Source organism: Chanodichthys erythropterus, chromosome 15, assembly GCF_024489055.1.
Source record: "Chanodichthys erythropterus isolate Z2021 chromosome 15, ASM2448905v1, whole genome shotgun sequence".
NCBI classification, from domain to species: domain Eukaryota; kingdom Metazoa; phylum Chordata; class Actinopteri; order Cypriniformes; family Xenocyprididae; genus Chanodichthys; species Chanodichthys erythropterus.
The window spans coordinates 13097708-13114735 of NC_090235.1; the positions used below are offsets into that span (position 1 = coordinate 13097708).

The 17028-nt window shown below is 38.3% G+C and overlaps 1 protein-coding gene and 1 pseudogene across 1 annotated transcript; both read right to left on the reverse strand.

The window, feature by feature from the left end:
- Positions 1-1126: 1126 nt before the first annotated feature.
- LOC137037151 (major histocompatibility complex class I-related gene protein-like) lies at positions 1127-10279 on the reverse strand (annotated as a pseudogene).
- Positions 10280-10864: 585 nt separating this feature from the next.
- Positions 10865-14166, reverse strand: LOC137001979 (zinc-alpha-2-glycoprotein-like). The gene is made up of 7 exons (XM_067361371.1): positions 14005-14166; positions 13487-13723; positions 13137-13403; positions 12461-12739; positions 12063-12215; positions 11745-11797; positions 10865-11549 (listed from the first exon to the last, which is right to left on the reverse strand). The coding sequence occupies exons 1-6, from the start codon at positions 14078-14080 to the stop codon at positions 11778-11780; spliced, it is 1032 nt and encodes a 343-aa protein (XP_067217472.1). The 5' UTR covers positions 14081-14166; the 3' UTR covers positions 10865-11549; positions 11745-11777.
- Positions 14167-17028: the final 2862 nt, after the last annotated feature.

The following is a 17028-nucleotide window of genomic DNA, read 5'->3' on the forward strand; positions in this document are numbered from 1 at the left end:
AGGAGCCCAGCTAAAACAAGCGCTTACCTCCATAACGGTGACATTTATAAATTTTGATAAAACATCTACATCTCATTAAGAAGATGTGTATGAAAGAAACAAAAACTTTTATTAGTCAATTTAGCTCTAATTTTCAATTCATGTTTTTGAAAAGGGCAGCAGGGACGTTCTGAGAACATTTCCAAATAAAGTATGGTTCTCTAAACGTTCAGAGAATGTCTTGAATGTTCCCTGAAGGTCCACCAAATAACGTCCCCCAAACCTTAAAAGAACTCCACATCGTGACCGTCTCTGAACATAATGGGAACGTTACTCAAACACCAGTGGGGACGTTCTGAGAATGTTCTGGGAACGTAAAATTTCTAGCGGGGTAACCTGTCACCTAGTAACTTTCCCAGAACATTCAGAGACGGTCACGATGTGGAGTTCTTTTAAGGTTTGGGGAACGTTATTTGGTGAACCTTCAGGGAACATTCAGGACGTTCTAGGAATGTTGAGGGGACTATCACTATAGGACGTTCTGTTAACTTCCCAAATGTCCTCTTTGTAATATTCATGCATGACCATAAAATAACCAAAATGGAACGTTATTAAACGATCAACAGAGGACCGTGTGGGAATGTTCCGTTAATGTCCCAAATATTTTCTTTGTAACGTTCTTTTTTTGACCATAAAATAACCAAAATGGAACGTCCCCCTAAAGTCATATAAGGAACCTTGAACTGCAGCACTTTCATTATATTCATTATATATATGCTAGTTTAATTAGTGACACTTAGCCTATATTTTAAAAACTTTATGGCAACAATATGGCAACATTTTATTTTGAATAGGGCAATATTTGTATTTTTAAACCTTTATTTTAATATGGAAACATGACACCTCATTCTACAATATTTCTGTGATTAAATCACTGACTCCTCCCCATCAGCCAATCACTGTGTGTTTACTCCATAGCAACGAGGTCAGCCCCGCCCTTACTCTCAGCTTAAGACTTCAGTCTATTCCTTAGTAAAAGTTTGTCTCAGCAGCTTTGTGAATAGGTTTTAAGAGAAAACTCTTAGCTAAGAACTTTTAGGAGAACTCTTAGTGGTAAGATAAAATGTTTTGTGAATACGGCCCCTGATCAGAACTTACTCTTATATGTGTTGTTAAATGTTAAAAGCCAGTCCAAAAGCAGTCCGAGATATAATCCTTGAGGAATTGCTTGTGTCCTGTTTGATCCCATTGCATTTTGGTTTCTATGCCTTTATCCATCCATGGCAGAGCATCATAATTAAAGGTAATTAAATCTTGTCCATCAAATCCAAATCTATCAAAGCCTATCTTATTCGTCACTGTTCCATTAGGAAGTTTCTCCAGTTCACAGCCAATTATTCTCTGAAGAACATGAAGCTCTACAATCACAGAACACACACACATTAGCACATATTTATTTTGTATCATTGGGAGAGAGGATGCCTTTTGAGAGAGTAGGGTATAGGGATGCTTAAAGGTGCCCTAGATTCAAAAATTGAATTTACCTCGGCATAGTTGAATAACAAGAGTTCAGTACATGGAAAAGACATACAGTGAGTCTCAAACTCCATTGTTTCCTCCTTCTTATATAAATCTCATTTGTTTAAACGACCTCCGAAAAACAGGTGAATCTCAACATAACACCGACTGTTACGTAACAGTCGTGATCATTAATATGTACGCCCCCAATATTTGCATATGCCAGCTCATGTTCAAGGCATTAGACAAGGGCAGCCAGTATTAACGTCTGGATCTGTGCACAGCTGAATCATCAGACTAGGTAAGCAAGCAAGAACAATAGCAAAAAATGGCAGATGGAGCAATAATAACTGACATGATCCATGATATCATGATATTTTTAGTGATATTTGTAAATTGTCTTTCTAAATGTTTTGTTAGCATGTTGCTAATGTACTGTTAAATGTGGTTAAAGTTACCATCGTTTCTTACTGTATTCACGGAGACAAGAGACGTCGCTATTTTCATTATTAAACACTTGCAGACTGTATAATGCATAAACACAACTTAATTCTTTATAAATCTCTCCAACAGTGTAGCATTAGCCGTTAGCCACGGAGCACTATCAAACTCATCTCATCAACCTCATCAAACTCATCAAACTATGCTATGTCCTAGTGGACACCAGGACTCAGTTGTTTAAAATATAAAATTACATGAAATTACATGTAACAATGGGATTTTTTATTCACCAATTAATTTTTAGTTTTTTTTTTTTTTAAACAAAACTTTCTTTAAAGATGAGACAAACCCCATAACATTTTCCTGAGACTTTGATTTATAACAAAAAAATAAAAAAAATTAGAGAGATTTAAATGATAATTACAAAATATTATCATATTTCCAATCAGAACATTCAGCCAGTTTTAAAGACCAAGGAGTTATATTGTTGTTGTCCTGGTGAAACCTGTAAACATTTGGTATTTCTGAAAAGCCCCAAATGTGCTCTTTAGGGGACATCCAAACTTAAAACCGTAAGATATGAAGCTCTAGCGCAAGTTCTGCTGGGAAGACTCAAATGTTACGTCACTTATCAATTCAGATCTAACCAATCATTATCTAACACTTGGAGTATAAAAGATCAGCACTTACGCTTGTCTGAGTTCGCAGATGCTGACGGAAACTTTCAGTTAACGGAGCGTCAGTCGCAAACCAATTTGCTATGTCTTCTAACAGATATACCGTGTGCGATTATTCAGATTCCGAGGAGGATTTCGTTCCACCATCTCCTCTTCCCCTGCGTCGTAGTACGCGCATTCAGTGCCGCGACACCTCATGGGTTCAGTGGCCCTCGGACAAAATAATCAACACTCTCGAGGCTGTCGGAATCCCGGTCAGCCAAGGATTATCCAGAGAAGACTTGCTTCTCATGGCCCAAAATACCCTAGGCAGTCCACCTATCACGGCCGACACCGCTGCTTCAACTTCAGCGCCGTCAGGCCACACCAAACAAGTCGGAAGAAGAGGGCCGCCAAGTCGTCTTCTCCACATTCAGCCAAAAGATCCTCGCAGTCTGCACGGATAACATCTCCTCCGACCGTTTCCGGACCTGTGGATATTAATTCGCAGCTCATTCAGGTTGTTCAAAGCCTTTCTGACACCGTTAAAGGCTTAGAATCAAAGGTTTCGAAATTTGAAAATTCCTTTGCGTCCTCTAACCTTTCAGCAAATTCTTTTCCAAGCGCTCTAGCAACTCCAACGGATTTTCCTCCACCTGCCGGATTAAACTTTTCATCGTGTGTGCCTTCGACCTCTTCTGCCTTGCCAGCTTCTCTTACGATCCAGACGCCATTCCAACATGCTTCGGCCGTGCCCGCTACGCCAAACTTCAGTCTCTCCACGGCTGTTCCAGCTCAAGAGTTTGGTAGGAGTTTTGTTTCACCTGCTGCAGTAACGGTGTCACCCCAAATAAGAGCTAACATCATCCAAGGTAAGAACATAAACCTGGCAACCTTATTGCTTCCTTCACCTGCAGCTGACAGACAAATGGTTGACTGTGGTGACGTGGCAGTCTTTCTCAAAACGTCCGATCCCAGATTACAACGAAATCTCTCATTTGGCGAATTCATTATTGCTTTCAGCATCTACCGAGACATTCTGTGCCAAGTGTTCCCAGATCGAAGGGAAGAGCTCGATCTTTACCTAACCATGATGGCGGATTTTAATCAAAGATATGGAGGAACTCTATTTTACGAATATCACAAATCTTTTTCTGCCAAATCCGCTTCTTACATTTGCCTGTACAACACAAAACTGAACTGGTCAGTTACCGACACCGAACTGCTCGTCCGTCATTTTGGCGGTCAAAAGATCTTAGCATGCACTATATGTAGCGCTCACGGACACTCGGCTTCATTCTGCCCTAAAGCATTCGCTACTAAAGACCCGGCCGCTGTCCATAGTGCTGAAAACGTAAGCGCTCCTCTCGACCGTAAAGGTCGCCCTATTGTGGAGTTTAACGGCATTAGCCTATGTAATAATTTCAATGAGTCTGTGTGTTCCTTTTCTCAATGTAAATTTGCTCATATTTGTAGCTTTTGCAAGGATCCACACCCGAAATCAGTCTGCCCTCGCCGGTACAGGCCAGCAACCCGAGGGAAGACCCAAATTCAGAAAAATTCTGAACAGACACCCATCAACACCTATTAATATTCCAGTCCTCTCTAGCTACCTCTCTTCTCACCCCGATCCAACTTTCGTTGATTACTTAATCACCGGTCTGTCTCAAGGGTTTCGGGTGGGCATCCTTTCCCATCTTACATCTTCTTTTGTGACAAAAAACCTTCGATCCGCTTTATCAGAGCCTGATGTGGTTTCAGCTCTGTTAGAGAAGGAAGTAAATAAAGGTTACGTTATTGGCCCTTTTGCTTCTCCTCCCTTTTCTCCTTTTCGGATCAATTCTATCGGCGTTGCTACTCGTAAATATTCTGGTAAAAAACGTCTCATCTTCGACATGTCTTCTCCTCATTCTATTCATACCGCAAGTGTTAACGAACTAATCCCTTTAGCTCCGTTTTCTCTGCATTATGCTTCAGTCGACCATGCCATTCATTTAATCAAGATAGCCGGTCAAGGCGCTTGGCTGGCTAAAGCCGACATTACTGATGCTTTCAAGACTATGCCCATTCACCCCTCCGACTGGCCATTATTCGGCGTTAGATGGGAATCAAAATTTTACTTTGCAGTGAGGCTCACGTTCGGGTGTAGAAGTAGTCCCCATATTTTTAATTCTCTTTCTGAAGCCCTGTGTTGGATCCTGCTAAACGCCTGTAAACTTCCATTCGTTTTACATTTGCTCGACGATTTTCTGCTGATCGATTTTCCTTCTTCCCAATCTTCAATTCTCGACACGCTTAAGTTTTTAGTGATATCGGCGTTCCCCTTTCAGAGGAAAAAACCATGGGCCCCTCAACTTCGCTAGAATTTCTCGGCATCTTACTCGATACTGTCAACATGCAAGCCTCTCTTCCAAACGAGAAGCTTTTACGAATTAGGGAGTTTCTGGAAACTTTTTCTTCGTTACCTTCCGTATCTAAGCGCGACATGCTTTCTCTGCTCGGTCACTTAAATTTCGCTATGAGTATTATTCCTCAAGGCAGGACATTTATTTCTCGGCTGTTAACTCTCGCGCACTCCGTGCCAAAATTAAGCGACCCAATTCAGGTAGACGAAGGGTGTTTGTCTGATCTCAGCTTTTGGTCTCGCTTAATAAATCATTGGAACGGTATTTCCTTTTTCTATAATGATGTTCCTGAATCATCCATAGATTTGCAATTGTTCACTGACGCTGCCCCCTCTATCGGTTTCGGGGGTTTTTAAAGGGCAATGGTTTGCCGAGGAATGGCCAAAAGCATTTCCCAAGCCTGAATCAGGTTCCGTCTCTTCCGCTCTTCATGAAATCTACCCTTTGGCGGTAGCCAGTGTTCTCTGGGGCTCCGAGTGGTCTCGCAAACGTATTATGATGTTTTGCGATAACGAAGCCACGGTCGCTATCATCAACAAAGGTAGATCTTCCTCTCTGTTGATCATGCCAGTTCTAAGACGTTTAATTTGGCAATCCGTCGTTCATAATTTTATTATTTTGGCCGCGCACATTCCTGGTCACCGTAATATCATTGCTGACTCTCTTTCTCGCTTTCGTTTCCAGGCTTTCAGACGGCTCTGCCCTTCAGCCAATCAGGATCCAACACCATGCCCTCCACTAGCAAGGATCATATTAAATTAGACCAATTGCTCAAATCGGCTAGTCACTAAATCTCCAAAGGCGTGGCTCCTTCCACACTTAAAGCTTATACTTCAGCATGGTCTTCATTTCTTATGTTTTGTTTTTCCCTTCAGATTTCTTTATTTCCCATTCTAATATCGACCGTCTGTGCTTTTCTAGTTCACAATTTTGAAAATCGCAAACTTAAAATTTCTTCCATCCGTAGGTCGCTCGCAGGCATTCAATTTTATGCAAGATATTTTAATCCTAATTACCCAAGTCTTTTCTCCGTGCCATCCATTCGCTTATTACTCAAAGGGATGGCTAACTCGTCCAGCAAACCTCCAGATCACCGCCTTCCTATTACTTTGTCTATTTTACAAAGATTAATTCTTTCCATCCGCAATGGTCTCTTTTCCCCTTATATTAACATTTTGCTGGAAGCAGTGTTTCTATCAGCCTTCTACGGTTTCATGCGCCCAGGGGAATTTACTTCAGATTCTAAACATTTCAATCCTGCCCTTGGTCTGTCTTTTTCTGATTTAGGTTTTTCACCCAATTTCTTTACTCTTTTCTGAAGCATTCTAAGAATGATTCTCAAGGATCTGGTGTCACTCTAACCTTTTCTAAACTTAATAACAGCTTCTGTCCTTTCAATTCCATGATCAAATATCTCAAAGTCCGGCCTAAAACTCTCGATCATTTTCCCCTTTTCCTCTTACCTGATGGAGCACCCCTCACTAAAGCTTGGTTCAGGACTCATTTAGCTACCACCATAGAAAGCTGCAGCCTTTCCCCCTCGCTATATACTGGTCACTCTTTTAGGATCGGGGCTGCCACCACAGCAGCCCAACGAGGAGTTTCATCTTCAGCCATCAAGCTCCTGGGCAGATGGTCCTCCTCTGCATTCGAATCCTATATTAGACCAGATTCTAAAACCATCCTCGAAGCTCAACAAGCTCTCTCAAGTCAAGTTTAAGGTAAAATCATGCAAATACTGGTGGTGGTGTTTTCGTATTTCATTTAATCATTTCCAGCTTCTATAGCTGTTCAATTTTTGGGGGCTCGTGCGGCCTCATCTCTGTGTGGCCTATCGTGGCCGTGTGACCCATTGCGGCTTTGTCTCTGTGTGGCCGATCGCGGCCTCGTCTCTGTGTGGCCTATTGTGGCTGTGTGGCCCATTGCGGCCTTGTCTCTGCGTGGCCGATCGTGGCCTTGTCTCCGTGTGGCCTATCGTGGCTGCGTGGCCGATCACGGCCTTGTCTCTGTGTGGCCTATCGTGGCTGTGTGGCCGATCGCGGCCTCGTCTCTGTGTGGCCTATCGTGGCTGTGCGGCCGATCGCGGCCTTGTCTCTATGTGCCTATCGTGGCGTGTGGCCGATCGCGGCCTTGTCTCTGTGTGGCCTATCGTGGCTGTGTGGCCGATCGCGGCCTTGTCTCTGTGTGGCCTATCGTGGCTGTGTGGCCGATCGCGGCCTTGTCTCTGTGTGGCCCATCGTGGCCGTGTGGCCGATCGCGGCCTTGTCTCTGTGTAGCCTATCGTGGCTGCGTGGCCGACTGCGGCCTCCTCTCCGTGTTGCTTGTTTTCCTTGTCGCTCTCTTCCTTTTACGTTTTAATATGTTTTTCTCTGTTTCAGGAACTGCAAGATTCTTCTCGGGTGGGTATTCATTCCCCCTCACAGTTTTGAGGGGAAGTGGGCTCCGTCCCGGCAGTCACGTCTCACCACCATTTTTGGGGGTTGGCTACGCCCCTGCCTTCAGCTTCAGGCAGGATACGCAACGTCTGCAACCCTCAGTATCGTGAGCTACGGACGGGGCCTACGCCAAAGATCATAAACTTTCTATATATTCTGCTTACCGTTTGGTAATAAATATCAGTGTTACGTCATTTTGCCTCCTGAGTCTTTCTGGTAGAAATGAAGCTCTAGCGCAAGTTCTGCTGGGAAGACTCAAATGTTACGTCACTTATCAATTCAGATCTAACCAATCATTATCTAACACTTGGAGTATAAAAGATCAGCACTTACGCTTGTCTGAGTTCGCAGATGCTGACGGAAACTTTCACCTCCATCCTCCCCACCACCACCAGGATGGTCCCTGTCCATACTCCTCGGGGGTTGGCTACGCCCCTGCCTTCAGCTTCAGGCAGGATACGCAACGTCTGCAACCCTCAGTATCGTGAGCTACGGACGGGGCCTACGCCAAAGATCATAAACTTTCTATATATTCTGCTTACCGTTTGGTAATAAATATCAGTGTTACGTCATTTTGCCTCCTGAGTCTTTCTGGTAGAAGTATGGTGTCAAGGAAATTCACTAACAAAAAATAATATCCTCATATGCAGACAGAGGGACCCAGAGGGTTAAAGTGCTACTTTATGAAATAACACCTTTGTTTTCATTCCTGAGGTCTTTGGTTAGTTAGATGTTGGTAAGAGAAACCATTAAACTCACCAGGACACTCTTCAAGTAGTTTGCATTTTGACAGAGTCTTCAGATGATCTAGGTACCATTCTCTAGTTTCAGGTGGTTCTGCAGGTACTTTACTCCAGTCATCTACAGTCAGATTCTCTCTCACCCAGCCTTGATCTTTATTACTATAGTGAGAGATCTGTACGTTATCAGACTTAGCCTCGGCACTGAATGCTGGGAAATTGTCATGTTTGGTCAGGGCTGTAAACACGCAGTAGAGGTAATGTCTTTCTGTGGAAGACAGAAAACACATACCACATTGAAATGAAGCCACAAAACCTTTTCTCTGTAAACAACAATGTAGTTGTAAGTTAAACTGCAACGTAAAGTCTACACTAGATGTTTAGTAACTACAAGGTTAATAAATGACTTTGTAATTTATTCTGCTGCACAATTTACAGCATAGTCACTGTAGAGTAGTACAACACAAGCAAATTTACAAAGCAAACTCACACCGCAGAATCAAGCCTCAACACAACGGAAACAAGCAACAACAAAACGGAAAAGAACCCAGTCAATTTTGTCTACAAATGACATTTAGAAACTGCGCATATGAAATAAATAAAGATCAAAGAATAAAGACTGATATTAAAAACATACGAAAATCTGCTACTTTATACCAAACATTACTTTGTTCTAACCTACCGAGGCTTAGCCTAAATCTGGTTTGTAAAAAAATAAATATAGAAGTAGGCTACGTTTGAACTAAATTTAATGTTGAAACTATGTAGTTACATTTATTCGTATACATTACTACTGTTCCATCGACAAGAATACTCTGTGCTTACCTTTCTCATTGCTTTGAAGAGAAGAGAAAGGAAAAGACAATAAAAAAATAAGCCAAACCATTCTTGTCTATACAGAAAGCGATATAAATGCGCATCAGTAGACCGTCTCTTCTGGCTTCTGGGTGTTACTGAGGCTGCGCCCTCATATGGCTGCTTGATGAAATTACACTTTCATTTTCCAGCCGTATTTTTTTTATTTTATTTTTTTTGTCTGTAACATAATCTTTTTTAAAACGTTCTAAAAACACCTTTAACACTCACTAGTTTGAGAACACATATTTCATAATGACATAATGACTGAAGATGGTCTTACAGGTGTAGAACGACATGAGGGAGAGTAATTAATGACAACATTTTTGAGTGAACTAACCCTTTTAGGTCATTATTACATTGGCACAAATGTGGGTTCCCCCATTATGGATAAGTGGACAATTTCCATTTGTACTGAACATGAATGTGCAGCTTGACACTGAGAACGTTATTATTATTATTAGTGCAATTTCAACATACAAAAGAGATGGGGATAGACTATCAGCCAAAAGGTTTTGGACGGTAAGATTTTTTAATGTTTTTAAAAGAAGTCTCTTCAGCTCAAGGCTTCATTTATTTGATCCAAAATACAGCAGCAAAAACAGTAATATTGAGAACTATTTTTACAATTTGAAATAACTGTTTTCTATGTAACTGTAATTTATTCCTGTGATCAAAGAATTTTCAGCATCATCATATTTAAAATATAAACCATAAATTCAGTCACACATAAAGTTGTAGCAAAGAGAACATGATTATGCTGGAATACTTTCATGTGTCTTGCCAAAAACAACTGCATGTAAACTGCCTCAACCAAACATTTATTAAATAAATAAAAAGAAAAAATAATCTATTTTTATTTTCATTCTGCAGATGGAACATGTATTGACCGTGAAACAGGATCTCCATGGCGAACTGGAGCAGAAGCAGCTGTAGTTTTAGTTGCAGTTCTCGCTGAGATGGTGATTGGTTACTTCATCTACAGAAGGAGATGGTCAAATGGTGAGTTATGAATATGCATCACTGTTGCTTTCAATGTCTCATTGTTATATTGTTGTAATATCATTGTTTAAAAGACATTTTAAAATGTATAGACAAGAGATGGGCAGTTTAGATCATATATACAGTAGAAATCCTGATGATGACAATTGAAACGTGTGATTTCTAGACCTGGAAAAATGAAGATTACAATAAATTAAAATTACAGTTCAGTTAAATAGTTTATTTGATTATTTAATATATTGCCACTTTTAGTTTCTATACATTTAAAAAGTGCTTCAAACATGTTTTATCAATGTTTTTGATAAGTGTTCAGAAATATCGAGAACTAGTTTATGTTCTCTGGTTAGAAATCAAATGTTTTTCATTTTCTTTCATTCTGAAGAGAAATCCTAAGCTATGATTTGATCATTTTTCCCTTCAGCTGTTTCTAATGTCTGTTTATGGGTCGCCTCTACTTTAAGGATAATTAATCATGCCAGTCCCTGTTTATTATGTTTCTTATGATCAGCTGAAATGTGATGCTTCAAACTTTTCACATTTGACAGCTTCTTGAAGCATTTATATTACATATTTGTACTGTGTGTATATTATATTGCTCTCTGTTGTTGTTTCAGGTAAAGGGAATCGGTGAATTAGGATACTACAGTAACATTAATGATCTCATCCATGAACATGATTTCTGCTCGAGTCCCATCCCGATTGTTTTCCACCGGCTGTGACCATGTCATGATATATTGAGTAGACAATTTGGATAACTCAGTCTTTTCGTTTTATTCAACATACACAGCGGCAGCAGACCAAACTCACTGTCATTTCTGTGACTGTCTCTATAACTCCACCCCTGTTGCCCAGCAACCCTGAACCCCACAGTTACAGCCAATCATATTCACCTGTGTTAACTTATCACCACTTTTATGATGGATGAATGTGCTTTTTAGGGCTTTAAAATCTCACCATTCACTACAATTATAAAGCTTGGAAGAACAAGGACATTTTTAACATAACTCATGTGTTCGTCTGAAAGAAGATAGTCATATACACCTAGGATGGCTTGAGGGTGAATAATTTATAGGATCATTTCCATTTTTGGGTGAACTATCCTTTTAATTTTTTTCCAGAATGGAGAGCTTAAGAACAGAGTTCATTCTGTGTTAGAATGAACCACAATGAAAAACATTTACCTGAGTAGTGTGAAAGAAAAGTCAACTCAGGGACACATGATGCAAATATACAGAAACACAGAACATCTGCTGCTCAGGATAACATTGTCCAGCAATTTTATTCTGTACCATCCCAGAGAAATAAGACAAATGGAATAGCATTTATAATCAGCACCTATAAACCACAATCTGTTCATATGTAAATCCACCAGCACTGAGCTTTTGATGAAAACACACTGGAGTATATGTCTGGATCATGTGACTGTGATGTGGAGATATCTGTGTGTGGAGATGATGATTTATTCTTCTCTATAAATCATCACTCAAGCTCATTATCCCTCACGCCACTGGCCTCGCTCTGTTACAGCAAAATACAGCAGATAAAATAAAATGTAGTTACATACCAATATAATGTTCCTGTAATAATGCTCAAGCTTTTTTTTTATATAAAGAAAATCCAAATAACATATATTTATCACATGAAAACACATCACTAAACACTAGACTGGTGTCTGTATCTGCAGTTTGGACTGAATTTGTATTGATTTGATACCTGTGAAATAAGGATCATGCTCAGCTCTGATGTTCAATATCTTCTTATCTTACCTAGAGAGAATACAGTAATAATTATACAAAAACTTCAACTTGAGTACAAACAGATATCATGTCACAATTCTCTTGACTTGCATTTTATGTCCATCAAATAAAATCAAAATAAATTTCATATAATCATCATCAAACTCTTTACTAGTTTATATGTTTTACTGTCATACAATATATACTCTCAAAACATCATCATTTTGAAATGTCTTTAAAAGGATATTTAAAACCAAGACATTTAAAGCAACAGTGTTCAATATTTAGAACTCACCTTTTGAACTTTTCATTATGCAGATCCACCAAAAACACACAACGAGAGCGAGAGCTAGAGACAGAGCTAGAGCTACGACTAGAATTAAAGCTAGTACTAATAATATCAAAGTGTGATTCTCAGATTCTGTTTCACAGTCAGCACAATTTCCATCTGCAAAAAAATAAAACAAATGAATAAATAAAATAAAAACACAAACATTGTAAATGTTTTAACTGTTGAACTGAGTTGAGGCACTTTAACTGCAATAGTTTGTGACAGAAACATCAGTGTTATCATGTTCTCTTTCTACATATTGACAGACTTGTATTCATTTTCATATGTTAATAAAGCAGAAGCAGTGTTACTGTATAAATCTTCACATATTCACTCAAGTCTGAATTTATGGTGATATTTACCCCATTTTACTGAAGCTGGTTCAGTCAGACTGCTGTGAATGAGCAGACAATCATAAGATCCTTTGAGGTTTCTGTCGATCTTCACACTGATTCTCATCTGAAAGGTTTCATCATCATTTGCTCTGATTCCAGAAGATGTTTGATCCTCAAGTTTAGTTTTGTTCAATCTAATGTTCATCTGAACATCTCTGGGGTAGAAACCAGTGGCCAGACACGTCAGAACCAGCTTACTGTCATCATCAGGAGATTTCCTCACAGAGACATGAACATCTGGAGAACCTGGAGAAGATAATAATAATGTAATTATGGCATTTACAAAAAAAAAAAAAAAAAAAATCTTCATATTCATTAAAAAAGACACCTTTTGTGAGCAAATAATCACAAAAGAAGTATAGAGAAAACCCTTGCATACATGAACAGCTTTATAAATATTTTATATTTGAAGCTTCAAATATATATATTTTCATAAATGCAGTTGTTTCACAGAAGAGTTTCATAATGTGAAGGGCTGCTGATGTGTCACTAAACACAGAAAGTCAAGTTAAAACATTTAAATAAAGATATTTCAACATTTCTGAATGTGTCCTCAACTGTTTTACATTTTAAAATGATCTGCTGAACTTAAGTCACACACACAAAGACAAGGAGATAATTAAATGATCTGATCAGAACTTACTCATTTTTGTGTTCATAAATGTTGAGATCCAGTCAGTGCAGTTCTTGAGGAAATCCTTGATGAACTGGTTTCGTCCCGTTTGATGATCCCATTTCTCTTTAGTTTCTTTGGCTTTGGGGTTTTTATCAATCCACTTCATAGCGTCAGAATTAAAGGATATAAAATCCTCTCCATCAAATCCATATTCATCAAAGACAGTCAGATTCACTGTTCCATCAGGAAGTTTCTCCAGTTCACAGCCAATTATTCTCTGAAGAACATGAAGCTCTACAATCACAGAACAACACTCATGACAAACTTACAGTGAATATAATGTCTGATAATGAATGAGAGTAAATCATGAATCTCACCAGAACACTGTGAGTTTGTGCAGTTTGTCAGAGTCCTGATCTGATGAATGAACCAGTCTCTAGAATCAGGAGGATCTGGAGGAGGTTCAGTCCAGTCATCTTCAGTCAGAATCCAGACTCTTTCTTCATCACTGAAGTGTTTGATCCGTCTGTCATCACACACACCCACAGCACTGAACTCTGGGAATGTGTCTGCTTTGGAAAGAGCTGTAAACTTGTAGTGCAGGAAGTGTTTCTCTGAGGAACATTAAAAAAAAACTATGAACACAACAGAAGCGCACGCTTCCTGACACCAAGGCCTATGCAAAACTATCGTCGACAAATGGTCATTAAAACTTCCTTAAACTCCTGAAAACAAAATGTACTATAAAATATACTATAGAAATGTATTTTATTTTACATTCAGCTTTATAATATTATAAAATTGTTTATAGTATGTTACAGTAACTGCCGTTTAAATGTCACATTTTTTTTCCTGCACTCTAACTTTCAGTTTAACCGGTGACTAGTGTTCTTACCTTCCTGTGCATCGCTAAGAAAAGGGTAAAACCATAAAAATATAAGCAAAAATACTCCTTTGTCTATACAGAACATGTTTTAAGATAGCGTATCAGCTATTTCTGTCCATTATATTTCAGTCGACCGCCCAGAACAGGTCTAACGGTACATTAAAGTGAAAGTTCCGGGTGTTTTGAGCGCATTACTGCCCCTCACTGGCCGCTTTATGAATCACACTTTCGTTTTAATTCCTGAGGTCATATTTTGATAAGTCCAGTCGTAAAAATAATTTAATTTCGTTGTTAACAGTATTATCTTTTTAAAACTTTCTCGAAACATTTTTACACTATAGTTTGAGAGCATAAACTGTGAACAAAACATTCCATCACGGTCCAAAACAAACAGGATAATCAGTAAATGAATAAATCAATCTCACTCCATCATATGACTTCTGTGCCATAAAGTCTTCTGACGTCATTTGACAAATTAATGATCAAAACAGACTGAAATTTTAAAAAGACCAGGTATTCATAACTGGACATGCCTCTTCACGAGTCTCATCCATTCAGAATCGAAGCTGGTCTTAAATGTTGACAGGACTATAAAGCCATATTGTATTGTCTGCCTTTTTATTCAATGAAAATGACTCGTTATGTTCTCATTCAAGTTAATCTTTGTGTGTCCCATGTTAGAACTGATCTAGGTAAAACTTGCTGCTACTTCAGATTAGAATCTTCAGACTGAATTGAAGCTAAAACAAATTGGGCTCTTAAAGTCATTTTAAAGTTTTGTAACCTTAAGAGTGAATTAATGGTGTAAATGTATATGTTTCATGTTGGATTTAGTATTGTATGTTGTAAGGTTGATGTATAACTGTATATGCAAACTCGGCTGCCTATCTTGGTGAGAACACTCCTGCAAAAGAGATTTTAATCTCAGTGAGTCTTTTTCTCCTTGTTAAATAAAGGTCAATTAAAGTCCTCAAAATTGATTTAAAAAATCCTACATATTATACAGTCACTTTATTTTTAAACTTATTAGATAGATGTTTAGTTAATTGCATTTTATAGTTTTTATTTTCAGTAAAACATTTGCAGTGGGTTTGTAAAAGGTGTTTTAATGCATGTTTTTGTTTCATTTACACGGTCCTGACCAGCAGGGGTCACTAGTGACCATTTCAGATGCAGTGTTTCACATGAAATCTGAAAGTGTCTCTGCCTGGTTGTCTCTGAACTTTCAAGTATCTTCTGTTGCTTCTGAAGGGCAGTACAAAAATGAAAAAATATGATATTTAAATAAAATAAGAAAAAATTGGACCTCTTCATCCTGTTCAAAAGTCTTCAACCCTCGGCTCTTAATGCACCGTGTTTCCTTCTGGAGCATCAGTGAATGTTTGAACCTTTTTTAATAGTTGAGTTTGAGTTCCTCAGTCGTCCTCAGTGTGAAAAGACGGATCTCAAAATCATTCAGTCACTGCTGGAAAGGGTTCAAATATGCAAAAAATCCTTGAAAATGGAAGAATCTGCAGGAGCTGGAGGATTTTTCTGAAGAACAGAGCTCAGTTTAACTGCTCAGGACAAACAAGAGACTCATGAACAACCATCACAAAACCCACACACACAAAAAAAAAGTCATGAGACCGTGTTGGTAAAGCAGCTGGTGCCACATTAGAATTTCAGATACTCTGTTGATCAAATGCCTGTGAAATTTGTTCAGTTAATGTCTCAGTTGTTGAATCTCTTTGTTTGTACAAATATTTACATGTTAAGAAATTTGCTGGTAAAACAGTTGAAAGTGAAAAATTCAACAACAAAAAATGATGTTGCTTTGCAACAAAAATATGTGACAAATAACATCAAGTGTGCATTTACTTGTTGGACTATAATGATAATTTGTCATGATATCCAGTAAAAACTTGGGTAAAGTTGGTTTTATATTCACACATTCGGACTTCTGATAAATTCAGACTTTCCAATAAATGTGCAATGAATTAATGTTTGCGAATTTTAAGCAGCGACATGATATTGACAACCAACGATTGTCAACTTACAACATTTTTCACAGTCGATCAAAATAGGCAAGTATTGTTTTAATGGCATATTTACTTGTGAATGTCCACTGAATGTCCAATGTAGTGTGATTAACAAGGCTATTGAATATGGATGTCCGAATGTGCGAATATAAAACCAACTTTACCCAAGTCCAGTAAAATATGAGAAAACAGGAAATATTTGTAGTTTGGTGTTAATAAAGGGTAGCCTATGTAAGTCTTACTGTGGTGATAAACACTGAAAATATCAAAATAATCAATAAATTAAGTATGACAGAATATTCACACCAGGCTATAGCTTTTTATTACGTCACAGATACATTTGTAGAGGTTTGTTTCAAGTTGTCAACACTATGCAGTAGCCTGTAGTCACAGAATTACAACAAAGTAAACAAACTAATCAAACTATTCAAATACTTTTTAAAGCCTCACAAATAACAAAGCTAAATGTTATTCGCTCATGTTTGCTCTGATGTATCATTACGTTAACTGTTTATCTGAATGCCTGTAAAAAAGAAAAAGTTAGTTCAACTCAAATTTTCAAGGCAACCGACTGCACAGAATTTTTGAGTTGAAGATATCAACTTAATTTTTTAAGTTTTGAAGAACTACAATTATTAAGTTGCGTCAGCTAAGTTTTCAAGTTCTGACAACTAAGTTTTTTAAATTCAAGTTACTGGAACTTTCAAGTCTGTAAAAGCTTACTATTTTGAGTTCAGATTACCATCCCAGGCAAAATTATGCTTACTATAAAAAAAAATAATAATCTTTACCTGAAAACAAACTCAGATTGTTTACAGTACATTTTTATCTAACTGTTATCTGTTGAAGGAAGTGCTGTATAAAGAAACAAAAAGCTTTGTTTTTACCTCACTGTGCAAAGAAAAACCTCTCAAACCTTTTTTTTTATTAATATTTTTATTAATTCCTAACAAAAAAAAACTGTAAAACTTTTTCTTACAGCAGTTGCTTAAAGTTAATTGATCTCCTTTGA

Coding starts and splice junctions, on each gene's coding strand:
- LOC137001979 (XM_067361371.1), bottom strand. CDS start 14,080: ATGTTCTGTATAGACAAAGGAGTATTTTTGCTTATATTTTTATGGTTT. Junction 13,724..14,004: donor TCTTAGCGATGCACAGGAAG/GTAAGAACACTA, acceptor AATGTTCCTCAG/AGAAACACTTCCTGCACTAC. Junction 12,740..13,136: donor ATTTATGAACACAAAAATGA/GTAAGTTCTGAT, acceptor TATCTTCTCCAG/GTTCTCCAGATGTTCATGTC.